Genomic DNA, 23,575 nt, shown 5'->3' with positions numbered 1-23,575 from the left:
ACCTTTCTTTGGGGTACAGGGTGCATGGTTATTTTGGGGATTGGTTATTGGTATATTGTGGCTTGCCTTAAGTAGGTTTCTCTTTTGCACATGAAAAGTAGTGCTAAAAAAGAGTACAGCTAGTAATGCTATTACAAGCAATACAATGCTTGCAGCACATCTTTTGTTTTGCGTATGGCACCCTTGGTACAACTGAGTCATTTCTCTGCTGCTAGGGTGTTTGTGGAATGTTGCAATTAGGGGTTTCCAGGGGCAATCCTCCTGAGAGTGATCCATTTCTCCACAACTAAAACAACTAGCTGTGTGTCTGACTTCCTTGTGTATTCTCATCTGGGCATCTAAAGCTGCAGCTAGAGAGGCAGATAGTTGCTTCTCAAGGCAAGTTTCTTGATAGGGTTGTACCAGCTCAGTAAAGTCACAGTTCTCCCTTGCAGGAGGGCTCTGCAAAGCTCTTGCATTTTCTCTTTCAAAAGCTAAATGCTTGCACAGCATCTCTCTGGCTTCATTGTATTCAATTTGCTTGTTCAGAGTCGACTGCAGCTGGTCCAAACATTTTAAATTTGTATAACTTTGTAACTCTTTACTGTTGGATAGGTAATCAATTTGATCAGCAGTGAAAATGTTTTCCATAGATTTAGGGCTTGCCTGGCTATCTCTCTATGGTATTTTGATTGTGAATCTAAATTACAATTTGCTTTCCCGCCTGATTGATGTGCCGTGGTGTCTGTTTGTAGGTATTTAATATGAACAGAGCAATTTTTCTGGAAATCAGCTAATCAGACCGTATATTGGGTGTCACTGAGAACTAGTTTTGTCAGTTCTTTCCAGTCATATGTGGTGAGGGGATAGGTGTGACTCAATGCCTCCAAATATTTAAAAATATTGGTTAAGGACAGACCAGAACCTCTTATCAATTGCCTCAGGTTCTCTGTGGCCTCATACAAGGCCTGACTCTGAGGGGGATGGCTTTGGCTCATATCGTCTGGGCATGCCTGAATAATATTCAGGTTTTCCATTCGAAACCCCCTGTCCAGACATTGCTCCCACATGTTAGCTGACTTCTCCCCCTGTGCCCTATTGATCCCTCCCGTTGGAACCATGTTTGGCTCTTTCTCCCCCTCCTTCTCCCCTTCCTTCTCCCCCTCCCCCCATTTCTCCCATCCCTCCCATCCCTCCCCCCTTGTGGTCTCGGCAAAACAGGTTCCCCGTGGGGGGATGGTGGGCGGTGGGTAGGGGGCGGGGTTGGCTCCTTGGCCGGAAAAAAAAGGTTGGAGTTCAGTCTGTGTGGGGGAGGAAAATGGCTGCGGCCATGGCTGCCCACGTGGTCGCTGTTCATTCGCAGCGAAAGGGGGTGAATACATTAAGTTATTCTCCCCATCACTGTAACAGGACTGCCTTGTGTTGACCCGGGGGTCGGAAGTTCGCATGGCAATGTCTGTCCCTTCACAGCGACTCGTTTTACTTGGCTCTCGTGTGTCCCGGTATGATCCCTGAGTTTGTATTACCATGTTGTGCTGTGCTTGCTCTCAGCAAAGTGTGTGGTGGGTGGGTGTGGGCTGTTTTGTTCTTCCCTGTGTGCCTCGTGCAGGCAGAGTTTATCAGAATAAACTGCTTTATGTTGCAAAGTTTGCAAAACACTAGAGTCTGAGTTTTGCTTCAATGTATCATGAGGTTTCTATGGAAAGAGGGCGTCTTATGTTACCTTATCTCGAGCGGCTGGGAGTGGCTGGGAGTCCTTTTGTAGGAATTTTGGACTAACTTGCAGTCTTTTTTCTGCTGGGGGATACGGGCTGTGTCGGTTGTGGCGCGGGGGGTGCGCTGTGGTGCTCCGGTGGCGTGGGCGGTTCTGCACACGGCTGGGGGAAGCTGCGGCGCGGGGCAGCTCCCGGCGCAGGGGCAGGCTTGGCAGACGCTGGCTCGGCGATGGCAGGCCGTGGGGTTCCGGCGCTGGTGGCTGGTGTCCCGGTGCAGGCTGCAAGCTGCGGGCTCGGGGCAGTGGCGGGGCAGGGTCAGCAGGCGCGGGGCATCCTCGGTGCGTGTGGCTCGGCAGGTCCTGCGTGGCGCGGGGCCGGCGGGCGGTCCTAGCGCCAGGCCGGTGGCACAAAGCGGCGAAAAGTGGCGAAAAGTTCTTTTGGGGTTTCCGTGGTTTCTGAAAGGTTTTTCCTCAGCTTGAAGAGTCTACACTGTCGTCACAGACAGGCAGGGGTCGGCAGGTGGTGGCCAGTCTCCTCTGGTGTGCAGGATGGAGCAGGGGGCTCCGATAGGGTCGCGGCGCAGTTCTGCCTTTTCCACGTGGCTTTCGGATGCAGCGCGGTTTCGACAGGGAGAGCGGGTGAACGCGGGTGATGTTAAGGCGGCGCTGGGTTCCGTTAAGCGGATACTCCTAGTGCGGGCCCCTGCTGCAGCGCGGGGGGGCGACCAGCACACGTGCTTGCTCGGTCTTTTCCCCGGTACTTCCAAACTACGGGTTTAGTAGTTGCTAGGCAACAGGCACTAGGTGCCGGGCCGGTGGTGCAGCGGGCAGAAAGGCAATGCGGGGGTCGTGTGGTGGGGCTGGGATGGTACGGACGGCAGCAAAACCGCTTCTTGCACGTTTATCCAACTTAGTCGGCAGCGGCATGCCACTTTTACCAGATGACCGACATTCAGGGGACCAACAGGCTTTTCCCTGACGATCTTAAGGTGCTCCGCAGCTCGGGTCTTCGAACTGGAGGCATGTCTCGCCCAGGGAGCAGTCTCCCAGTCCGACTCACCGCTTTTGATGTTGCGTTGACCCTCTCCGCTCTCTCCGGTTGCCTGCTCTGACCTCTCGCCTACTTCCTTAACTCTTTCTCCTCTTCTTCCATGCACTACCTAATATTTTTCGAGCTCGCTAAACTAACTGTCCATCTCTTAGATGCTACTAAGACTACGGGGTTTATTGACGTCAGGGTTTTTTGTGGTAAAGTCTCCCGACTCCTAAAATTGAGACGATCCCGGAGACACCAGCTGATCTCCTGATCCAGGATAGATATCTTGTTTAATCTAAGCTAAAAAAGTCCCTGTTCGGGCGCCATATGTAGCGGTTAGGCCCTTCTATAACAAGGAATGAATGATGCTCATCATGGATGGTGAGACAAAGAGAATTTATTCAAACTCGCACACTCTTTTGTCCTTACATATCATGTGACTTTCTTAACCAACCAGTTTACTAACTCTGGGGCATGCTCCTTGGGCTCTGTACCTGGGCACATCCTCTGTGCCACCTTAACCACGCCTCCTACAGTTCATGGCAGCAGGGGCAGTATCTCCTGGGGCTCCTGCTGCCACACCCGGAGCCTGGATACAACTCAGCCCTTGTTGAGTGCCTCATGCTCTGCCACTATCTGAGAAGACCCACGGCCTGAGGGATGGGCACGGGGAGCTCTGACCACGGAAGCACATCCCAGAGCTGCATCCAGGGGCTTTGCCGGGGTTTAATACTGTAAATTCAAAGGGAAACCGAGATACTTTTTGTCCCACATAACTTCAAGGCTCCCCCAGGAGGCTGCTGGCAATTGTACTTGCTCAGGGTCATCCACCCACGCCACCACCAGGTGTGTGCTCAAGAGTTGTCTCTTCAATGCAAAGAGTGGCACCCTGTTTAGTCCTTCCGTGTCTCTCCAGGGAAGACTAAAGAAATTCTGTGGCCTCGATGAGAAGCCAGTGCACAGGGGAATGGGCCACGCCCTTCCCTGGTGGTCCTTCATGTCCTGAGAGCGATGGGGTGGAGAATGAACCTTTTGGCTGTGCCTCAATGTGCCCGTCAACCTGCTGCAAATGTGCTGCTTCCAACACATCCAGTTCAGATATGACAGGCTGTTCCCTGGTCCTCTGAGCAAGAGGAGAAGGAGGAGGGACACAGAAGAGTTCTCCTCAGAGAGGTTGCATCCCCATGAAGTCCAAAGCAGGTGGGAGATGCCACGCCACATCCAAGCTTTCTCTGTGGAAGGTGTTTCTCCCATGCACTGCCTCGCCGCAACACTGGTGCCACAGGCCCTTGCAAAAGCCCAGGTGGTCTTTGTCACCAGTAGAAGTGCTCCTGTTACCAGCAGGGATTTTCCCCGAGACAGGCCTACGGCGAGGCAGTACATGCGAGAAGTACCATCCCCAGAGAATCCTTGGACGTGGCATAGCACCTCCGAACTTCTTTGCACTTCATGGTGATGCAGCCTCTCTGAGGAGAGTTCTTCTGTCTCCCTCCTCCTGCTCCTCTTGCTCAGAGGACCAGGGAACAGCTTGTCATATCTGAACTGGATGTGCTGGAACCAGCACGTCTGCAGAAGGTTGACGGGCTCTTAGAGGCAGAGCCAAAAGTTTCATTCTCTTTCCCATCTCTGTCAACTCAGTAGAAGGACATGAAGGACCACCAGGGAAGGGTGTGATCCCATGTGCACACACAGAAGGACTAGTGAGAATTTGCATTGAAGAGGCAAGTCTTGAGCACACACCTGGGGTCGCTGTAGGGAGATGACCCTGAACAAGTACAATTGCCATCAGCCACCCTGGGGGAGCCTTGAAGTTATGTGGGACAAAGAAGGTCTCGTTGTCACTTTGAATTTACGGTACTAAACCCTGGCAAAGCCCCTGGATGCAGCTCTGGGACGTGCTTCCGTGGTCAGAGCTCCCCGTACCCAACCCTCAGGCTGTGGGGCTTCTCAGATAGTGGCAGAGAATGCGGCACTCCACAAGGGCTGAGTTGTGAAGCCCCATATTGTCAGAATGGCACTAAAATGAGAGAGGATCTCCTTTCTAAATGACTTAGTACATCAGAAGATGAGAGGGAAGAGATATTGCGGGAGGAAAAAGCTCATGGTCTGTCAATCTTGAACAGCTCGATACCAATCCTCACCCCTCCTACCTAACCCGGCCCCGCCACCGCTGTGAAGAGCCCCGACCGCCACCACGATACCGCCGCTGCTGCCTGCCATCCGCATCCAGCCCCCACCAGACGAGAGCCCGAGAATCGCTGGCGCCCGGCACAGTACCCGGGCAGAGTTGGACGAGGAGGGCCGGGGAGGGAGAAGAAGGGAGAAGAGGTGGAGAGGAGGCGGTCCCACCGTAGCAGAGAGACGGGGCTGTCGGGGGCAGCGAGAGGCCGGGCGGTGGATTGGTGGCTGCGGCTCTGGCGGAGAGCGGGACTGGCGACGCTGGCCGCGGTTCTGCTCGGTGCACGAGGCTGGCGCCCGGGGACCGTAGGGACAGCGACTGGGGTGGCCATGCAGGTCCCTCGGGGCTGGCGTCCTACCTCGCATGTTCTTAAGAGAGCTCAGTCTCCCAACTAGCCTCCCAGCCGTCCCTCCCTCTGCTCCATAAAGTGTTTCCTCGGAAAACACAGCGGTCTTTTCTTTGTCGAGCAGTTCCTGTTTCCTTGCTTTACTCTCTGTCCTTCAGAGAATTCCTGCAGTCCGTCCTTCTCTTTCCTACTTTCCTTTCTCTCTTGCTTTGCTTATAGTCCCGCAGCTTTCCATTCTTCAGTGACTCCAGCAATCCAACTCTCTTTCCCGCACTCATCCCTCCAGCAAATTCTAATGGACACGTCCATTGCTGCACGCCTTGACATTCACCTAAAATTTTTCTCCGTCTGGTCCTGACTGTTTCTGTGCCCTTTCTTCTGGGAAAAAACATCCAGTGCAAAAAGCAATTCTGACGGCTTTTCTTCTTTATCTCCCCGCCAGTGTCTGCAAGCAGAGCCCAGATGCAACAGGACCAATTGGTAGAGACCGCAGAGGGCAGTGAAATCACCATCAAGGGCTCAAACATGAAGTGATCACACGCCAAATTACGAATCGGCGATTTTATCCCTTTCTATCGGCGGCTCCCGGGCCACAGCCCTGAACTCCTCGCACGCTCTGCTAAAGGGTCCAGCGAGCTGCCGGAACCAGCGGGGCGGCCGTCGTTGTCGAGAGATGGCCCTTGGACCTTCGTCTGGTTCTCCGGGCCCAGTGATTAGGACACGGCTCTGTATTCCTGCGCCCTGGCAGACACGGATTCATTGACACAGTCGTGTTTGGAGTTTTCAGGGGTTTATCTTAGAAATAAAAAAGTCGGTTAATTGCTTCTACAGCGGAGAAAAGTAGTGCCTCTAGGAAAAAAGGACGTTTCACTACTACAAAGAACACGGTCTGCAGGAGTTCTCTGAAGGACAGAGAATAAAGTAAAGTAAGGGAAAATAATAAGAGCTGTGAGTGTTCCGAAAGAATGCTTTATGAAGCAGAGGGAGGATACTTCGGAGACTGAGCTCTGTTAAGAACCTGCCAGGCAGGACGGCAGCCTCGAGGGACTTGCACGTGTAACTTAATGGCGGCTCCCACTGTCCCCGGTCGCCAGCCCTGCGCAACAAGCAGAACAGCGGCCAGCGCCGCCAGCCCCGCTTCCCCAAACGCCGCATCCGCCGATCCGCCACCCGGCTTCTCGCGGCCTCCGACAGCCCCGGCTCTCTCTTCAGGCCGGACACCCTCCTCTCCGCCTCTTCTCTCTACCCTGCCGTCCTCCACCAGCTCCGCCCCGGCACTGTGCTCGTCAGGTGTGGGTTGGATGCGGAGGGCAGGTCAGACCGGTAGCAGCGGGGCAGCGATCGGAACTCTGCACCGCAGAAGCGACAGACCATGACCTTTTTTCGTAGCCGTCATCTCTTCCCACTCATCTCTCTTTTGCTGGCCCGGGGAGAATCCTGAATTGTCCTCCAGGGCACACGCCTTTGAGAATGATCGAGGGGCACGAGAGGCAGAACATCCCTTCGGGTTCAGCACCCCTGCTCAACCTCTCCTGGTCTGTCTTTAGCACCATCCCTGCTGGAAGCAGGAGCAACTCTGTTAGCGAAAAAAAGACCACATTTGCTTCTGTCGGGGGCTGTGGCACCAGTGATACGGTGAGGCAGTGCATGGGAGAGGAACCTTCCCCAGAGAAAGCTTGGATGTGGCATGGCATCTCCCACCTGCTTTGAATTTCATGGAGATGCAACCTCCGTGAGGAGAGCTCTTCTGTGTCCCTCCTCCTTCTCCTCTTGCTCAGAGGACCAGGGAACAGCCTGTCATATCTGAACTGGATGTGCAGGAAGCAGCACATCTGCAGCAGGCTGAGGGGCACTCAGAGGCGGGACTACATGGTATTAAACAAAGCCTAAGATATCTTTGGAATTTCATGGAACCAAAGAGGGGAAAAAAAGAATTAAACCCAATGACCAGAAACCATTGGATCGAACATTTCTTTAATATGTCAGCTGGGGATACATGGGGTACTCTACCATGCATGGATCAAAGATCTAGTATAAATTTCAGAATATAAATACAGTGATGTTTGAAAGACCCCACCCCCCTTCACAAGCAGTCGAGAATTAGGTTATGATTTTGACGTCATATAGCATCTTGGGTTTTATTCGTGAAGCAAGACTTCTATCTAGCGTCCATTTCTTCGGGGGGTAGTCATGTTCGGAGAGTGGTCTTCTCGCTAATCAGGCCTCGTAGCATCTCTGATTGATCTATCTGACCTCTCACTCCTAAATTAAATGTTCTAGGACCAAGACATGTGTCTTAGAACTTCCCATTTGCTTAAACAATGTTTAATTTTTTAAGCAAATTGGTCTTAACAGAACAATCTCTTATTAAAGAAGATTTCTGAGGCACGTAAGCTAATTTCTTGAAGATGGGCATACGATATACTCTCTGTTAGTTTCCACGTGTTATCTAGATTCTCTCTCCTAAAAATAACAGAAGTCTTAAAAGAATTAGGATATCATTTTTATCTAAGATAAAACTTCTGATGTACTAAGTCGTTTAGAAAGGAGATCCTCTCTCATTTTAGTGCCATTGTGACAATATGGGGCTTCACGTAGAACCTGGAACACTGCAGATTCCCCTGGAATCAAAGGGGCATGGTGACACTCTAGGGCCTCATGGAAGAGGGAGGCAGTGCAGAGAGACCTCAAATTAGAGGTTTGCGCAATCATCCACCAGAGGAAGTTCAACAAGGGGACGTGTCAGATTCTGTCGCTGGGATGGGGCAACCTCGGTTTTACGGACAGACTGGGAATGACATGCTGCATAGCAGTGCTGGAAAATGGTCTCTGGGTCGTGGTGGATGGCCAGTATAACCAAGAGTCAGTGGTGCCCTGGCGAGGGCTCACTGCTCCGTCACTCAATGGTTTTCAGACACAGGAGTCCTTCCCTTGCACACAGCCAGACAGACAGTTCATTGTAGCGGTTAGGCCCTTGTATAACAAGGAATGAATGATGCTCCTCGTGGATGGTGAGACAAAGAGGATTTATTCAAACTCGCGCGCTCTTTTATCCTTACATATCATGTGACTTTCTTAACCAACCAGTTTACTAACTCTGGGGCATGCTCCTTGGGCTCCGTACCTGGGCACATCCTCTGGGCCACCTTAGCCACGCCTCCTACACATCCCCTCTTCTAATTATATTAAGAAGTCACAAAAACAGTATGAACAAAAATGCAGACAACAATGCAAACAACAATTTTAACAATCAGAACATTATAAAACTACTAAACTCCGCAGTGATCTAGCACAGTGCTTGCTCAGTTTCTTAACTCTAATGTAAACCTTTTTAAAACCTTCTTATATTCCTATAGGGTAGTGCAACTTGGATCATTACTTTATTAACTTGGGGCTTAACTTAACTGTGTATAAACTTATAACTTTATTAATCTGAGGGGTTTTATAACTGGGGAATTCAACTTTATTTAAGAACAGGGTAATCTTAGCAAACGACAATTTCTTAAAAGCGACCTGTGGCTGAGGTAGTGTTATTTTGTGGGGTGTTTGTCTTTTATTATTTGACCAGTCTAACAACTATTTTCAGTCACACACTCATACATACGTCGGTGGCCACCGTACACTGAACACACACACGAACACACACACGCACATTCCAGAGATTGCTTTTCACCACGTTGGTCATTTTCTAATGTAAACTTGAAACATAACATAACTCTTTTCCAAACTTCTGCGTTGCACTGGTTCTTGCTGCTGTGGTCACATATTTGAATAGGGTTTTTCACACCTGGAAGAAACCTGTTGGAGTTTTTTCTTATAACTTTTCGGCATAGCTTTCTTTCCATGTCACAAACCTAGGAATCTCATCCATCGTCCTGAAATCAAATCTTACTATGATTAGCAACTTGGAAGAAACAAACGCCTGAGGTGTGTGCTGCTTTTCAGACCTGCTTCTTTCAGCACTGTCACAACTCAAAAATTGATAACATACATAGGTTTTTACAGATGTTCTTGCAGGTTACACCAGTTCTCCCCCCTTTTGTTTAAACTTAGTACGTGTTTCAATATGTGCCTTTACTCTTTTATGGATTAGTGTGAGGTGCTTGACGTGAGAATTTTCCTATTTCATAGGGAGTAACTGCTTAATATTAATGTTAATCTATTTAGTGTACCAAAGGGTTGCTAAGCAACTGCAGGAGGCGTGACTAAGGTGGCACAGAGGATGTGCCCAGGTACGGAGCCCAAGGAGCATGCCCCAGAGTTAGTAAACTGGTTGGTTAAGAAAGTCGCATGATATGTAAGGATAAAAGAGCGCGCGAGTTTGAATAAATCCTCTTTGTCTCACCATCCACGAGGAGCATCATTCATTCCTTGTTATTCAAGGGCCTAACCGCAACATATGGCAATCCGAAAGGGACAATTTTAGCTTATATTAAGTGAGATATCTATCCTGGACCAGGAGATCAGCTGGTGTCTCCGAGATCGTCTCAATTTTCGGAGACGGGAGACTTTACCACAAAAAACCCTGACGTCAATAAACCCCGTGGTCTTAGTAGCCTCTAAGAGATGGACAGTTAGTTTAGCGAGCTCGAAAAATATTAGATAGTGCACGGAAGAAGAGAAGAAAGAGTTAAGGAAGTAGGCGAGAGGTCAGAGCAGGCAACCGGAGAGAGCGGAGAGGGTCAACGCAACATCAAAAGCGGTGAGTCTTGAGTGGGATGCACCCCGCACGCCTAAGACTGCTCCCTGGGCGAGACGTGCCTGCAGCTCGGAGACCCGAGCCGCGGAGCACCTTAAGATCGTCAGGGAAAAGCCTGTTGGTCCCCTGAATGTCGGTCATCTGGTAAAAGTGGCATGCCGCTGCCGACTGTGCTGGACCTAGTGCGAGAAACGGTTTCACTGTCACCCGTACCATCCCAGCCCCACCGCACGACCCCCGCATTGCCTTTCTGCCTAGCAGAAAGCGCAGAGCTCCGTGCCCGCTGCACCGCCGGCCCGGCACCTAGTGCCTGTTGCCTAGCAACTACTAAAACCGAAGTTTGGAAGTACCAGGGAAAAGGCCGAGCAAACACATGTGCTGACCGCCCCCCACGCCGCAGCAGGGGCCCGCACCGGGAGTATCCGCTTAACGGAACCCAGTGCCGCCTTAACATCGTCCACATTCACCCGCTGTCCCTGCCGAAACCGCGCTGCATCCAGAAGCCACGTGGAAAAGGCAGAACTGCGCCGCGACCCTATCGACCCTATCGCGACCCTATCCATCCTGAGCACCGGAGGAGACTGGCCACCTCCTGCTGACCCCTGCCTGTCTGTGACGGCAGTGTAGACTCTTCAAGTTGAGGAAAAAGTTTTCAGAAACTGCGGAAACCCCAAAAGAACTTTTGGCCGCTTTTCGTCGCATTGTGCCGCCGGCCCGGCGCTAGGACCAACCGCCAGCCCCGCGCCTGCCGACCCTGCGCCGCCACTGCCCCGAGCCCGCAGCTTGCAGCCTGCGCCGGGACACCAGCCACCAGCACCGGAACCCCACGGCCTGCCATCTCCGAGCCAGCATCTGCTGAACCTGCCCCCGCGCCAGGGGCTACCCCATGCCGCAGCTGCCCCCAGCCCCCGCAGAACCGCCCACGCCGCCGGAGCAGCACAGCGCAACCCCCACACCGCAGACGGAGAAGCCGGACCCCCCAAAGCCGCAGAAAAAAGACTGCAAGTTAGCCCAAATTTCTACAAAAGGACTCAGAACGTGTGCTCCCAGCCGCTCGAGATAAGGTAACATAAGACACCATCTTTCCATAGAAACCTCATGATACATTGAAGCAAAACTCAGACTCTAGCGTTTTGCAAACTTTGCAACATAAAGCAGTTTACTCTGATAAACTCTGCCTGCACGAGGCACACAGGGAAGAACAAAACAGCCCACACCCACCCACCACACACTTTGCTGAGAGCAAGCACAGCACAACATGGTAATACAAACTCAGGGATCATACCGGGACACACGAGAGCCAAGTAAAACGAGTCGCTGTGAAGGGACAGACATTGCCATGCGAACTTCCGACCCCCGGGTCAACACAAGGCAGTCCTGTTACAGTGATGGGGAGAATAACTTAATGTATTCACCCCCTTTCGCTGCGAATGAACAGCGACCACGTGGGCAGCCATGGCCGCAGCCATTTTCCTCCCCCACACACAGACTGAACTCCAACCTTTTTTTTCCGGCCGAGGAGCCAACCCCGCCCCCTACCCACCGCCCACCATCCCCCCACGGGGAACCGGTTTTACCGAGACCACAAGGGGGGAGGGATGGGAGGAATGGGAGAAATGGGGGGAGGGGGAGAAGGAAGGGGAGAAGGAGGGGGAGAAAGAGCCAAACATGGTTCCAAAGGGAGGGATCAATAGGGCACAGGGGGAGAAGTCAGCTAACATGTGGGAGCAATGTCTGGACAGGGTGTTTCGAATGGAAAACCTGAATATTATTCAGGCATGCCCAGACGATATGAGCCAAAGCCATCCCCCTCAGAGTCAGGCCTTGTATGAGGCCACAGAGAACCTGAGGCAATTGATAAGAGGTTCTGGTCTGTCCTTAACCAATATTTTTAAATATTTGGAGGCATTGAGTCACACCTATCCCCTCACCACATATGACTGGAAAGAACTGATAAAACTAGTTCTCAGTGACACCCAATATACGGTCTGATTAGCTGATTTCCAGAAAAATTGCTCTGTTCATATTAAATACCTACAAACAGACACCACGGCACATCAATCAGGCGGGAAAGCAAATTGTAATTTAGATTCACAATCAAAATACCATAGAGAGATAGCCAGGCAAGCCCTAAAAGCTATGGAAAACATTCTCACTGCTGATCAAATTGATTACCTATCCAACAGTAAAGAGTTACAAAGTTATACAAATTTAAGATGTTTGGACCAGCTGCAGTGGACTCTGAACAAGCAAATTGAATACAATGAAGCCAGAGAGATGCTGTGCAAGCATTTTGTGGCAGGAAGAATGCAGCAATGAACCATGGGAGTTGTGGTCTCCCGGGTTCTCAGACAATATTTGATTGTCATTGGTTAGAGGGTCACGTGACATGTTCAGGCGTGGTATTTAAACCTAGGCAGTTTGAATAAACGGTAATTCTGCTCTGGCTCTTGTTTGTGTTTGAGTGGGGTTCGTGCCTTGAACAGCACCTCAAATGGTCGTCTGATAAGGGACTTCAGCAGGTTACCGGCAACCAGGAGCAGAAGCTATGGGGAACCTGTCCGGGGGTGTCCATATCGCCAAAACCAAAAGGAAGAAAAGAAAGAATTCAGCGCATTGGGTTACCTCTGCAAAAAGGAACAAAAAAGGAAGAAGAAAGGACCAGAAGAAAGGACAACAGAGCTTCAGCACAGAGGTAACCAAAAATTGGCGAATATGGGAGGGTGGTTTACCCGTCAGGAGGGAAATACTCCAAAAATCAAACAAACAGCTGAAGCTATCTCTCAACTTTTACAAGAACAGAGTGTAACCGTAGAAGAAAGTAAGTTATGGGACTTGTTATATTGGATTTCGTTGCATGAAATTGCATTACCTCTGACTGAACCTTGTCAAGTGTCAACTTGGAGGAAAATAGGGAACAAAATTATTGAAAAAGCCAGTGAGGGAAAAACAGACACCCTCAAGAATTTGGCTACATGGAAAGACATTATGATAGCCTTGAATAAGCACTACAGAAAGGCAAATGCACCCGGGAGAGTGGACTTCCCCCCTCCTTACTCCTTTCCCCTCAACCCCCCCCCTTCAACCCCAGCCCCCCCACCGACCGAGTGGGGCAGGGGGAGAATGCACGTTGGTCAGGGGGGATGGGGGGGAGGGGGAGCCCTTGGGGGGAACAGTGCAGTGGCAGCGTGTGGTGTGAAGGAGCATGTCTTGGGGGCTGGCAGCATGAGCATGACAGCGGGGGGCGATGCTGGCTTTATGCCAGCGCCCATGGCTGCAGTTGAGACCATACCATACAGAGCAGCAAGTAGTGCTGCTGGAGCCGAGGACTGTTACAGAGCAGCGTCTACCCCTGGACCGTTACGGGGTGACCGTTACACGGCGGTTGCACAGTCAATGTGCAGAAGGAGAGTGGCACCGGAGGCACCGCCATGTTGCCCCTGCCGTGCGCCGGAAGTGAAGCCACCACCCCCAGGTTCAGGCGTTTTGCCGGGAAGGGAGGAGAATGACTATGATGGACAAATGGACAGCGAGTCTATAGAGGACACAGAAGGAGAAACAGCTTCAGGATTGAGTAGAGGTCCCTCCATAGGTTTATGGGATAAATGCAGGGAGGAAGCATCTCGTGTGGGTGATTTGAAAGTGGTTAATGCATGCTCATTTAGTGTATGGCTCACAGACTTTAGAGAAAGCTGTAAGGCTTATATTAATGACCAAACTAACGCTCAAACGAGAATGACTTATGCTCAATTAGTCGGGGAGGGGGCATATTCAAAGCCCGAGTCCCAAATAGATTACCCCCGAGAGATATACGAAGTAATCGCAAAACTTGTATTGAGAACAGTGCGAAAGCTTCCATGCATAGACAAAGACTCTAACCTATCCTTTTCTAAAGTCTTCCAAGGGTCCACTGAACCTTACCCCAAGTTTCTGGATCGACTGCAGGCTTCCTTAGAGAGACAAATAGACAATGACGAGGCGAGAGAGATGCTCTTCAAGCAGTTCGCCTATGAAAATGCCAACTCTGACTGTCGAAGGGCCCTGCAGTCGATCCCCAAACGCGACCAGTGCACATTAGCTGAATTGGTCCGAGCTTGCCAGGATGTCGGGTCAGTCAATCACCACACAGACTCACTAGCCACAGCATTAGCAGCCAAACTGCATGTACCCGAAGGGGAAAAGGAAAAAGGCGGTTGCTTCTGATGCGGAGCAACTGATCACATTAAAAGACACTGCACTAAAAAACCCCCAGGATACTGCCCTCGATGTGGCAAAGGAAAACACTGGGCTAGTGACTGCAAGTTCCGAGGTGGTATAAAAGGGGGGACTAAACCGCAGGGAAACGGGAGACAGGGTGCGAAGCCGTGCACCCTGACCAACCAAACAAATACGGCTTCAAACAACATGCCAGCAATTTGCTCGCCGCCACCTCAGGCAGCACTGGGCTGGACCTGGTCTCCAGAGAACCAATAGTTCTAACATCTACTGCAGTGGTTTTGATACCCACTGGAGTCTGGGGACCTCTGAAGGCAGGAATGCATGCCTTACTAATTGGGTGCTCACCAACTACCATGATGGGTATATTCATTTTACCCAGAGAAATTGATCCCGATTTTCATAATGAAATGCAAATTATGGCCTGGACACCTGTATCACCTTGTTATATACCAAAAGGGCAGTACTTAGCCCAATTAATTCCTTTCTATAACACTTTCTCCACACAAAAGGGTAATAAGAGTACTGAGGCATTTGCAGGCACAAATCCCCAACAGATCTTCTGGGCCAAGTCGATCTCTGCCTCCCAACCCATGATGACATGTCATATTGATGGGCGTAAATTTAAGGGTTTAGTGGATACAGGAGCAGATGTGTCTATAATTAAAGACTCTGAGTGGCCATCAGAATGGCCCACTGTGTTCCCCGCCTCAACCATCTTGGGGGTGGGGGGTATGCAAAGACCTAGACAGAGTAAGCATCTGCGTACGGTATTGGGACCTGAGGGACAGACTGCTAGGATTGCACCCTTCATAGCTCCCATTCCGTGTACCTTGTGGGGAAGGGATGTCCTCGGGCAATTTGGTACCACTGTACAGATAGCAACAGCAAACAATCAGGTTTTTCAGTAAGGGTCATTGGTCAGCCGTTCCATGAACTTATCAAACTAAAATGGAAGACAGACAACCCGATATGGGCGGACCAATGACCCTTGAAGAGGGAACGGCTAAGTCACCTGCTAGACCTTGTACAGGAACAACTAAACGCTGGACATATAGTACCAACTTCTAGCCCATGGAACACTCTGGTGTTTTGCATACCCAAGAAGAGCGGCAAATGGCGTTTACTACAAGACCTCAGAACAATTAATGCAACCATCGAGCCAATGGGAACGCTGCAACCAGGACTTCCTTCCCCTGCCATGCTACCTGCGGGATGGGTAGTAATAGATTTGAAAGATTGTTTTTTCACAATCTTTTTACATCCAGAAGATGCACCCCGCTTCGCCTTTTCAGTTCCAACCTACAATCATGCGGAACCCATGCAAAGATACCACTGGACAGTACTGCCTCAGGGCATGAAAAACAGCCCGATGATTTGTCAAACAGTGGTAGCCAACATCATACACCCTGTTCGAAAACTCCACCCTTCAGCCATCATCTATCATTATATAGATGACATCCTGATAGCAGCAAAACACGGGACCGAACTACAATCCACCTTGACTGCCTTAACAGACACCATCCAAAAAGCAGGTCTGCAGCTTGCCCCAGAAAAAATTCAACGCACCCAACCTTGGACCTACCTCGGATGGAGGATCACTCAACAGGAAATCATGCCACGACCACTGACTTTCAAAGTAACGGACACTATGACCCTGAATGATTTGCAACGGCTTTTAGGAGCCATTAACTGGCTGAGGCCTGTCTTGGGGATCACAACAGAGGAATTGCACCCCCTCTTCCAGCTACTTAAAGGTGACCCAACTCTCACATCTATTCGATCCCTAACCCCAGAAGCAAAACAAGCTCTGGAAGTATGCTCCCAAGCTGTCAAAAACAGGCAAAGCAGACGATGACACCCTGACCTGCACATTCGCCTCGCCATCATATCCAGCAAGTTCCAACCTTTTGCTGTCCTTTTCCAACGGGATCAGGCAGAATCCGACCCTTTGAGAATTCTAGAATGGTTATTTCTTCCCCACTCTCCACCTAAGACTGTTTGGACCATTAATGACATGCTTGCTAAGCTCATTATGAAAGGTAGAGGATGTCTGCAGGAGATGGATGGAAGGGATCCTGAGACGATCTACATTCCAGCCACAAAAGACAACTTAGACTGGCTTCTTGCAGAGGACGCTGGGTTTCAGACTGCATTAGCGGACTTCAACGGTAATATTTCCATTCACTTCCTGAAACATAAACTCTGGGCGGAAATAGGAAATCTACCCCTGATGGCCACGCGTCGCTGCAAACTACGACCAGTAAATGGAGTCACAGTCTTCACTGATGCGTCTGGACGATCGAAAAAAGCCGTCGTGACATGGAAGAACCCTGCCACAGGACAATGGGACAATAAGGTACAAACCTTGGACCAAGGTTCTGTACAGGTTTTAGAACTCGCAGCTATCCGCATGGCATTTGAATTGTTCCATGATCAACCTATGAATGTTGTCACAGATTCTCACTATGCAGCAGGGTTGGTCTCACGTCTCGAAGCCTCCTTCCTTCGAGGTGTCACTAATCCTCACTTATTCACAGAAATTCGTACCATATGGTTTCTTATCAACCACAGAAAATTTGATTTTTACATAATGCACACTCGATCACACACAGAACTTCCAGGACCCATAGCAGAGGGCAATCAAAAAGCTGATGCAACCGCTATGGTAACTACAGTTCCCAAAATTCTGGAACAGGCTAAACTCTCACACCAGTTCTTCCACCAAAATGCACGTTCATTAAAGAGACAATTCCAAATTACAATAAACCAGGTCAGAGACATAATTATGTCATGCTCTGACTGCCAGCGAATTACCCCAATGCTGGCTAAGGAAGGGGTTAATCCCAGGGGCATAACAGCCAATGAAATCTGGCAGACAGACGTTACACATATAGTTGAATTCGGTAAACTTAAATATGTCCATGTTACAGTAGACACGCATTCCAGATACATTAATGCAACAGCACACACGGGAGAAAAAGCCAAAGACGTTATCAGACACTGGCTCAGTTATTTCGCAATCCTAGGAATTCCAAAAACCATAAAACCCGACAATGGCCCTGCTTATTGTTCTAAAAAAATCAAAACATTTCTCACAGATTGGGGGGTACTCCATTCCATAGGTATACCACATTCACCCACAGGACAAGCGATTGTAGAAAGAGCTCACCGTACACTAAAGGAAATGCTTCAAAGACAAAAAAGAGGGGAGTCGGTATATAGCCCCCAGGAACGCTTATGGAAAGCGTCATATGTTCTAAATTTCTTAAACTGTGATGACACAGACCATAGCAGGTATGAACGCCAACATAAAACTCAAATACTTTCATCTTCCAAACCACTAGTTATGATCAAAGATCTAATATCTGGGCAATGGTCAGGACCATTAGATCTCATAACATGGGGAAGGGGATATGCCTGTGTATCCAAGGGTACCAAATTGCAATGGGTCCCTTCTAGATGTGTCAGGCCTTATATTAGCCCTCCACCACAACAGGAACAACCACCAGAAGAAATAAGTGAAGGATTTGGATTAGAAGAAACATGACCAACAATAGTAAACTCATCACACGGGGGGAAAAAAAAAAAAAAAAAAAAAGAGGGAAAGAGATATGGGTCTGTTCCCTATGTGTGTAAATCTACATTAACATTTCCTTAAAACAGGGATAATCACAAAGAAGCAACAGAACCAAAAGAAACATATAAACAGTAACCAATGCAGAACCAAAAGAAACACATAAATAGTAACCAATACAGAACCAAAAGAAACATATAAACAGTAACCAATACAGAACCAAAACTCCATGAGTCAAACACAATAAAGGGTTTAAGAGTGCATGTGTAAGGAGAGAATGAAACGGTGGCCACCGGAGTATGAATGAGAAAGTTGAGTGGACGCATGTATGTGTGTGTGAACGCAAGTACACTTTATAGCAAGACGTCTTAAACACTACTTCAAAAAACACCACGTCAGACACAACATCTACAACCCAACACATTTCCCTTTTTAATAAAAATGATGCCATTACACAAAGTCACCCTCAGATAAAAGGTTATCCACACCTACAAACCCTGGGTAATTTGAGATTGTTTGAATATTGCACGAACCAATAAAGTTGTAAACAGTTCAATAAAGGCCTTGTGACGATAGGCCCTGTTTTTTATAATTAGTTGAAATAAGATTTGTTATAATAAGAATGTTAAAAATGTATTGTTTCTCAACTTGTTAATAAAAAGGGGGGGAAGATGTGGCAGGAAGAATGCAGCAATGAACCATGGGAGTTGTGGTCTCCCGGGTTCTCAGACAGTATTTGATTGTCATTGGTTAGAGGGTCACGTGACATGTTCAGGTGTGGTATTTAAACCTAGGCAGTTTGAATAAACGGTAATTCTGTTCTGGCACTTGTTCGTGTTTGAGTGGGGTTCGTGCCTTGAACAGCACCTCAGCATTTGGCTTTGGAAAGAGAAAATAAATGCAAGAGCTTTGCAGAGCCCTCCTGCAAGGGAGAACTGTGACTTTACTGAGCTGGTACAACCCTATCAAGAAACTTGCCTTGAGAAGCAACTACCTGCCTCTCTAGCTGCAGCTTTAGATGCCCAGATGAGAATACACAAGGAAGTCAGACACACAGCTAGTTGTTTTAGTTGTGGAGAAATGGATCACTCTCAGGAGGATTGCCCCTGGAAACCCCTAATTGCAACATTCCACAAACACCCTAGCAGCAGAGAAATGACTCAGTTGTACCAAGGGTGCCATACGCAAAACAAAAGATATGCTGCAAGCATTGTATTGCTTGTAATAGCATTACTAGCTGTACTCTTTTTTAGCACTACTTTTCATGTGCAAAAGAGAAACCTACTTAAGACAAGCCACAATATACCAGTAACCAGCCCCCAAAATAACCATGTACCCTGTACCTCAAAGAAAGGTGAAAGGTGGAAAACATTACAGATGTCAACAGCAGAACACGCAGTCAAAAAACATGCAGAAACCTTGCAGATCGGACTGCCTCTACCCATAAGGCTTCTAGCAAATTGGTCACGAGTGGTAACTGATTCAAAAAACCATTCCTTTACCATTCTCTGTCACCCTGAGGATGCCCATAAACCCCATCATGGTTTTAAACAGTGCACAGACTATCAAAAATGCTGCTGAGCTGCCTAACCGCAACAAGCAACTAACTCACGTGTTTTACACTTTTGTGATTTGTCTAGTGAGTGTAGTAGCAGTTATGTTTTGTGGATGTATATCTATTTGCATGTACAATTTCAATATGTCTAATTCAAAAATGTATATCTCTGATCGCCAGGCTTCATCTACTATTAACTCTCTAGGGTGGTTTCCTGACACTGTGACATACCTTGATAATGTAGCTTTATTACCTGTTATTTTGACTGGTCTCTTAGAGAACCTGTATTCTGATGGAGGACGAATGAGGCAATTGTTTGCCTTAAAACTCTGGGTATAGTGTTAAACATTGCTGCTTTAGCAGCCTTTCAGTTTCTGTCAGTCATTGGCTGTGGCGTCTCAGGATGTGATTTTGTGTGCATTTGTATAGAAATCATACCTTTTGTAACTCACAGGAACCAACCAGAATGCATTTCAAACAACAGGTAAGGGTAAACAACATCACAAGGAAATTCACTGAGCTGCCTTTCCTCAAGGATGCAAAATACCTCGATGAAGTATCAGACAGCCATAATACACCATTATGCAGAGGACACATTAATAACCAATGCCACAAGAAATGAACTGCTAATTGTTTCTGCTGTTTTAACCAAAACTGCCCAAGGTGCAGATCTTCAGGTTGTTTCAGGAAGAATCCAATAACCACAACTCTGGACTTGCCATGGACAAGACAACACAGCAAAAAAGCTCTACACAGGTGACACAGCTCGAGGTAAAAAACATTTGTATTTACACGAGTTGCAGGAACCTCAGAGGGCTACCAGTTGCCCTCTCTTTGTGTTGCTAGGGGAGAACTCCAACTTAAAGTCTGACGAATTGCTAACTGCAGAGGCAAACCAAATGTTAGAAAAAAATACTAAGGTAATAAAAGGCAAAGAAAACAAGAGAGATCCTGAAAGGCAAATCTGCCTAGTTTTTGTTTCCAGCAGGTATGAAGCATTGCAGCTTTGTTTCAGTGGGATCAAACTGAGAGAAGCCCGCTGTTGGTTCTAAAACAGCCTCTTCTGTCATACCTCACCACCTAAATCTGTGTAAGTTGCTATTGAGTTTGTAAGCTTGTCATTTAGGGCAGAGCACGACTGAAGAACTGGATGGAAGAAATCCTGCCTTTACCAACATTCCAGCTTTGAAAGGACAATTTGGATAGGATGACAGCTGAGGACACTGGATTTCAAGATGCCCTGGCAAGTTTTAGTGGTAATATTTTAATCCATCTCCTTAAGCACAGATTGGGGCAGAAATCAACAGTTTACCTTTAAAAACCACACCTGATGCAAAACTGAACCAGTGAAAGGCCTCAGGGCCTTCACACATTTATCTAGGAAAACACAATATGCTGCAATAGACTTAAATAAATCCTGCCACGGAAGAGTAAGAAAACTACAAGCCATGAACTAAGCTTCTGTATAGTTCTGGACTGATTGTCATTACCTTGGAAAAATTTAAAACAATCCGTTGATGTTATGATTGTGCTTATTATGCTATGAAGTTGATAACCTGTTTTGAAAGTGAATTTCCTTGAGATGTTGTTAACCCTTACCTGTTGTTTGAAATGCGTTCTGGTTAGTTCCTGTAAGTTACAAAAGGTATGATTTCTATACAAATGCACACAAAATCACATCCTGAGACGCCACAGTCATTGACTGACAGAAACTGAAAGGCTGCTAAAGCAGCAATGTTTAACACTATACCCAGAGTTTTAAGGCAAATAATTGCCTCATTTGTCCTCCATCAGAATACAGGTTCTCTAAGAGACCATTCAAAATAACAGGTAATAAAGCTACATTATCAAGGTATGTCACAGTGTCAGGAAACCACGCTGGCTCGGCGATGGCAGGCCGTGGGGTTCCGACGCTGGTGGCTGGTGTCCCGACGCAGGCTGCAAGCTGCGGGCTCAGGGCAGCGGCGGGGCCGGGTCGGCAGGCGTGGGGCGTCCTCGGAGTGCGCGGCTCGGTGGGCACCGCGAGGCGCGGGACCGGTGGGCGGTCCTAGCACTGGGCCGGCGGCACAAAGCGGCGAAAAGCGGTAAAAAGTTCTTTTGGGGTTTCCGCGGTTTCTGAAAGGTTTTTCCTCAGCTTGAAGAGTCTACACTGTCGTCACAGACAGGCGAGGGTCGGCAGGAGGTGGTCAGTCTGCTCTGGTGTGCAGGATGGAGCAGGGGGCTCCGATAGGGTCGCGGTGCAGTTCTGCCTTTTCCACGTGGCTTTCGGATGCAGCGCGGTTTCGGAAGGGACAGCGGGCGAAAGCGGGTGATGTTAAGGCGGCGCTGGGTTCCGATAAGCGGACACTCCCGGCACGGGCCCCTGCTGCAGCACGGGGGGCGGTCAGCACACGTGCTTGCTCGGCCTTTTCCCCGGTACTTCCAAACTACGGGTTTAATAGTTGCTAGGCAACAGGCACTAGGTACCGGGCCGGCGGTGCAGTGGGCACGGAGCTCTGCGCTTTCCGCTAGGCAGAAAGGCAATGCCGGGGTCGTGCGGTGGGGCTGGGATGGTACGGGCGGCAGCGAAACCGCTTCTTGCACGTGATCCGGCTTAGTCGGCAGCAGCATGCCGCTTTTACCAGATGACCGACATTCAGGGGACCAACAGGCTTCTCCCTGACGATCTTAAGGTACTCCGCGGCTCGGGTCTTCGAGCTGCAGGCACGTCTCGCCCAGGGAGCAGTCTCCCAGTCAAGACTCACCGCTTTTGATGTTGCGTTGACCCTCTCCGCTCTCTCCAGTTGCCTGCTCTGATCTCTCGCCTACTTCCTAACTCATTCTTCTCTTCTTCCGTGCACTATCTAATATTTTTCGAGCTCACTAAACTAACTGTCCGTCTCTTAGATGCTACTAAGACTACGGGGTTTATTGACGTCAGGGTTTTTTGTGGTAAAGTCCCCCGTCTCCGAAAATTGAGACGATCCCGGAGACACCAGCTGATCTCCTGATCCAGGATAGATATCTTGCTTAATATAAGCTAAAAATGTCCCTGTTCAGGCGCCATATGTAGCGGTGAGGCCCTTGTATAACAAGGAATGAATGATGCTCCTCGTGGATGGTGAGACAAAGAGAATTTATTCAAACTCGCGCGCTCTTCTATCCTTACATATCATGTGACTTTCTTAACCAACCAGTTTACTAACTCTGGGGCATGCTCCTTGGGCTCTGTACCTGGGCACATCCTCTGTGCCACCTTAACCACACCTCCTACTGTTCATGGCAGCAGGGGCAGTATCTCCTGGGGCTCCTGCTGCCACACCCGGAGCCTGGATACAGCTCAGTTCTTGTTGAGTGCCGCATGCTCTGCCCCTATCTGAGAAGACCCACGACCTGAGGGATGGGCACGGGGAGCTCTGACCACGGAAGCACATCCCAGAGCTGCATCCAGGGGCTTTGCCGGGGTTCAATACTGTAAATTCAAAGGGAAACCGAGATACTTTTTGTCCCACATAACTTCAAGGCTCCCCCAGGAGGCTGCTGGCAATTGTACTTGCTCAGGGTCATCTACCCACGCCACCACCAGGTGTGTGCTCAAGAGTTGTCTCTTCAATGCAAAGAGGGGCACCCTGTTTAGTCCTTCCGTGTCTCTCCAGGGAAGACTAAAGACATTCTGTGGCCTCGATGAGAAGCCAGTGCACAGGGGAATGGGCCACGCCCTTCCCTGGTGATCCTTCATGTCCTTCTACTGAGTTGAGAGCAATGGGATGGAGAATGAACCTTTTGGCTGTGCCTCAATGTGCCCGTCAACCTGCTGCAAATGTGCTGCTTCCAGCACATCCAGTTCAGATATGCCTCGCCGCAACACTGGTGCCACAGGCCCTTGCAAAAGCCCAGGTGGTATTTGTCACCAGCAGAAGTGCTCCTGTTACCAGCAGGGATTCTCCCCGGGACAGGTCTACGGCGAGGCAGTGCATGCGAGAAGTACCATCCCCAGAGAATCCTTGGACGTGGCATAGCACCTCCGAACTTCTTTGCACTTCATGGTGATGCAGCCTCTCTGAGGAGAGTTCTTCTGTCTCCCTCCTCCTGCTCCTCTTTCTCAGAGGACCAGGGAACAGCTTGTCATATCTGAACTGGATGTGCTGGAACCAGCACGTCTACAGAAGGTTGACGGGCTCTTAGAGGCAGAGCCAAAAGTTTCATTCTCTTTCCCATCTCTGTCAACTCAGTAGAAGGACATGAAGGACCACCAGGGAAGGGGGTGATCCCATGTGCACACACAGAAGGACTAGT

General features: G+C 49.2%; 2 protein-coding genes across 4 annotated transcripts in view; one reads left to right on the top strand and one right to left on the bottom strand.

Annotated features, from left to right (window-relative positions):
- Window positions 1-8,655: 8,655 nt before the first annotated feature.
- Window positions 8,656-23,575, bottom strand: part of LOC127476175 (uncharacterized) — a 320,718-nt gene continuing 305,798 nt past the window's right edge. For 2 of the 3 annotated variants that reach the window (XR_007906492.1, XR_007906493.1), the window contains exon 4: window positions 8,656-8,981. The gene's annotated coding sequence lies outside the window, so the exon portion shown is untranslated. The remainder of the gene's footprint in view (window positions 8,982-23,575) is intronic. The other variant, XR_007906495.1, reaches the window with a different exon arrangement.
- On the top strand, window positions 13,219-14,540 carry LOC127476188 (endogenous retrovirus group K member 5 Gag polyprotein-like). Its single transcript, XM_051798775.1, has 2 exons — window positions 13,219-13,533; window positions 13,798-14,540. Exons 1-2 carry the CDS (start codon window positions 13,224-13,226, stop codon window positions 14,154-14,156), a joined length of 669 nt encoding a protein of 222 aa, XP_051654735.1. The 5' UTR covers window positions 13,219-13,223; the 3' UTR covers window positions 14,157-14,540.

Source organism: Manacus candei, unplaced genomic scaffold (genome assembly GCF_025592945.1).
Source record: "Manacus candei isolate 608988 ecotype Guabito, Panama unplaced genomic scaffold, ASM2559294v1 h1tg000049l, whole genome shotgun sequence".
Taxonomy (NCBI): Eukaryota; Metazoa; Chordata; class Aves; order Passeriformes; family Pipridae; genus Manacus; species Manacus candei.
This window is presented reverse-complemented; position numbering and strand designations above follow the sequence as displayed.

Coding starts and splice junctions, on each gene's coding strand:
- LOC127476188 (XM_051798775.1), top strand. CDS start 13,224: ATGGCTGCAGTTGAGACCATACCATACAGAGCAGCAAGTAGTGCTGCT. Junction 13,534..13,797: donor AGCTTCAGGATTGAGTAGAG/GTCCCTCCATAG, acceptor TATTGAGAACAG/TGCGAAAGCTTCCATGCATA.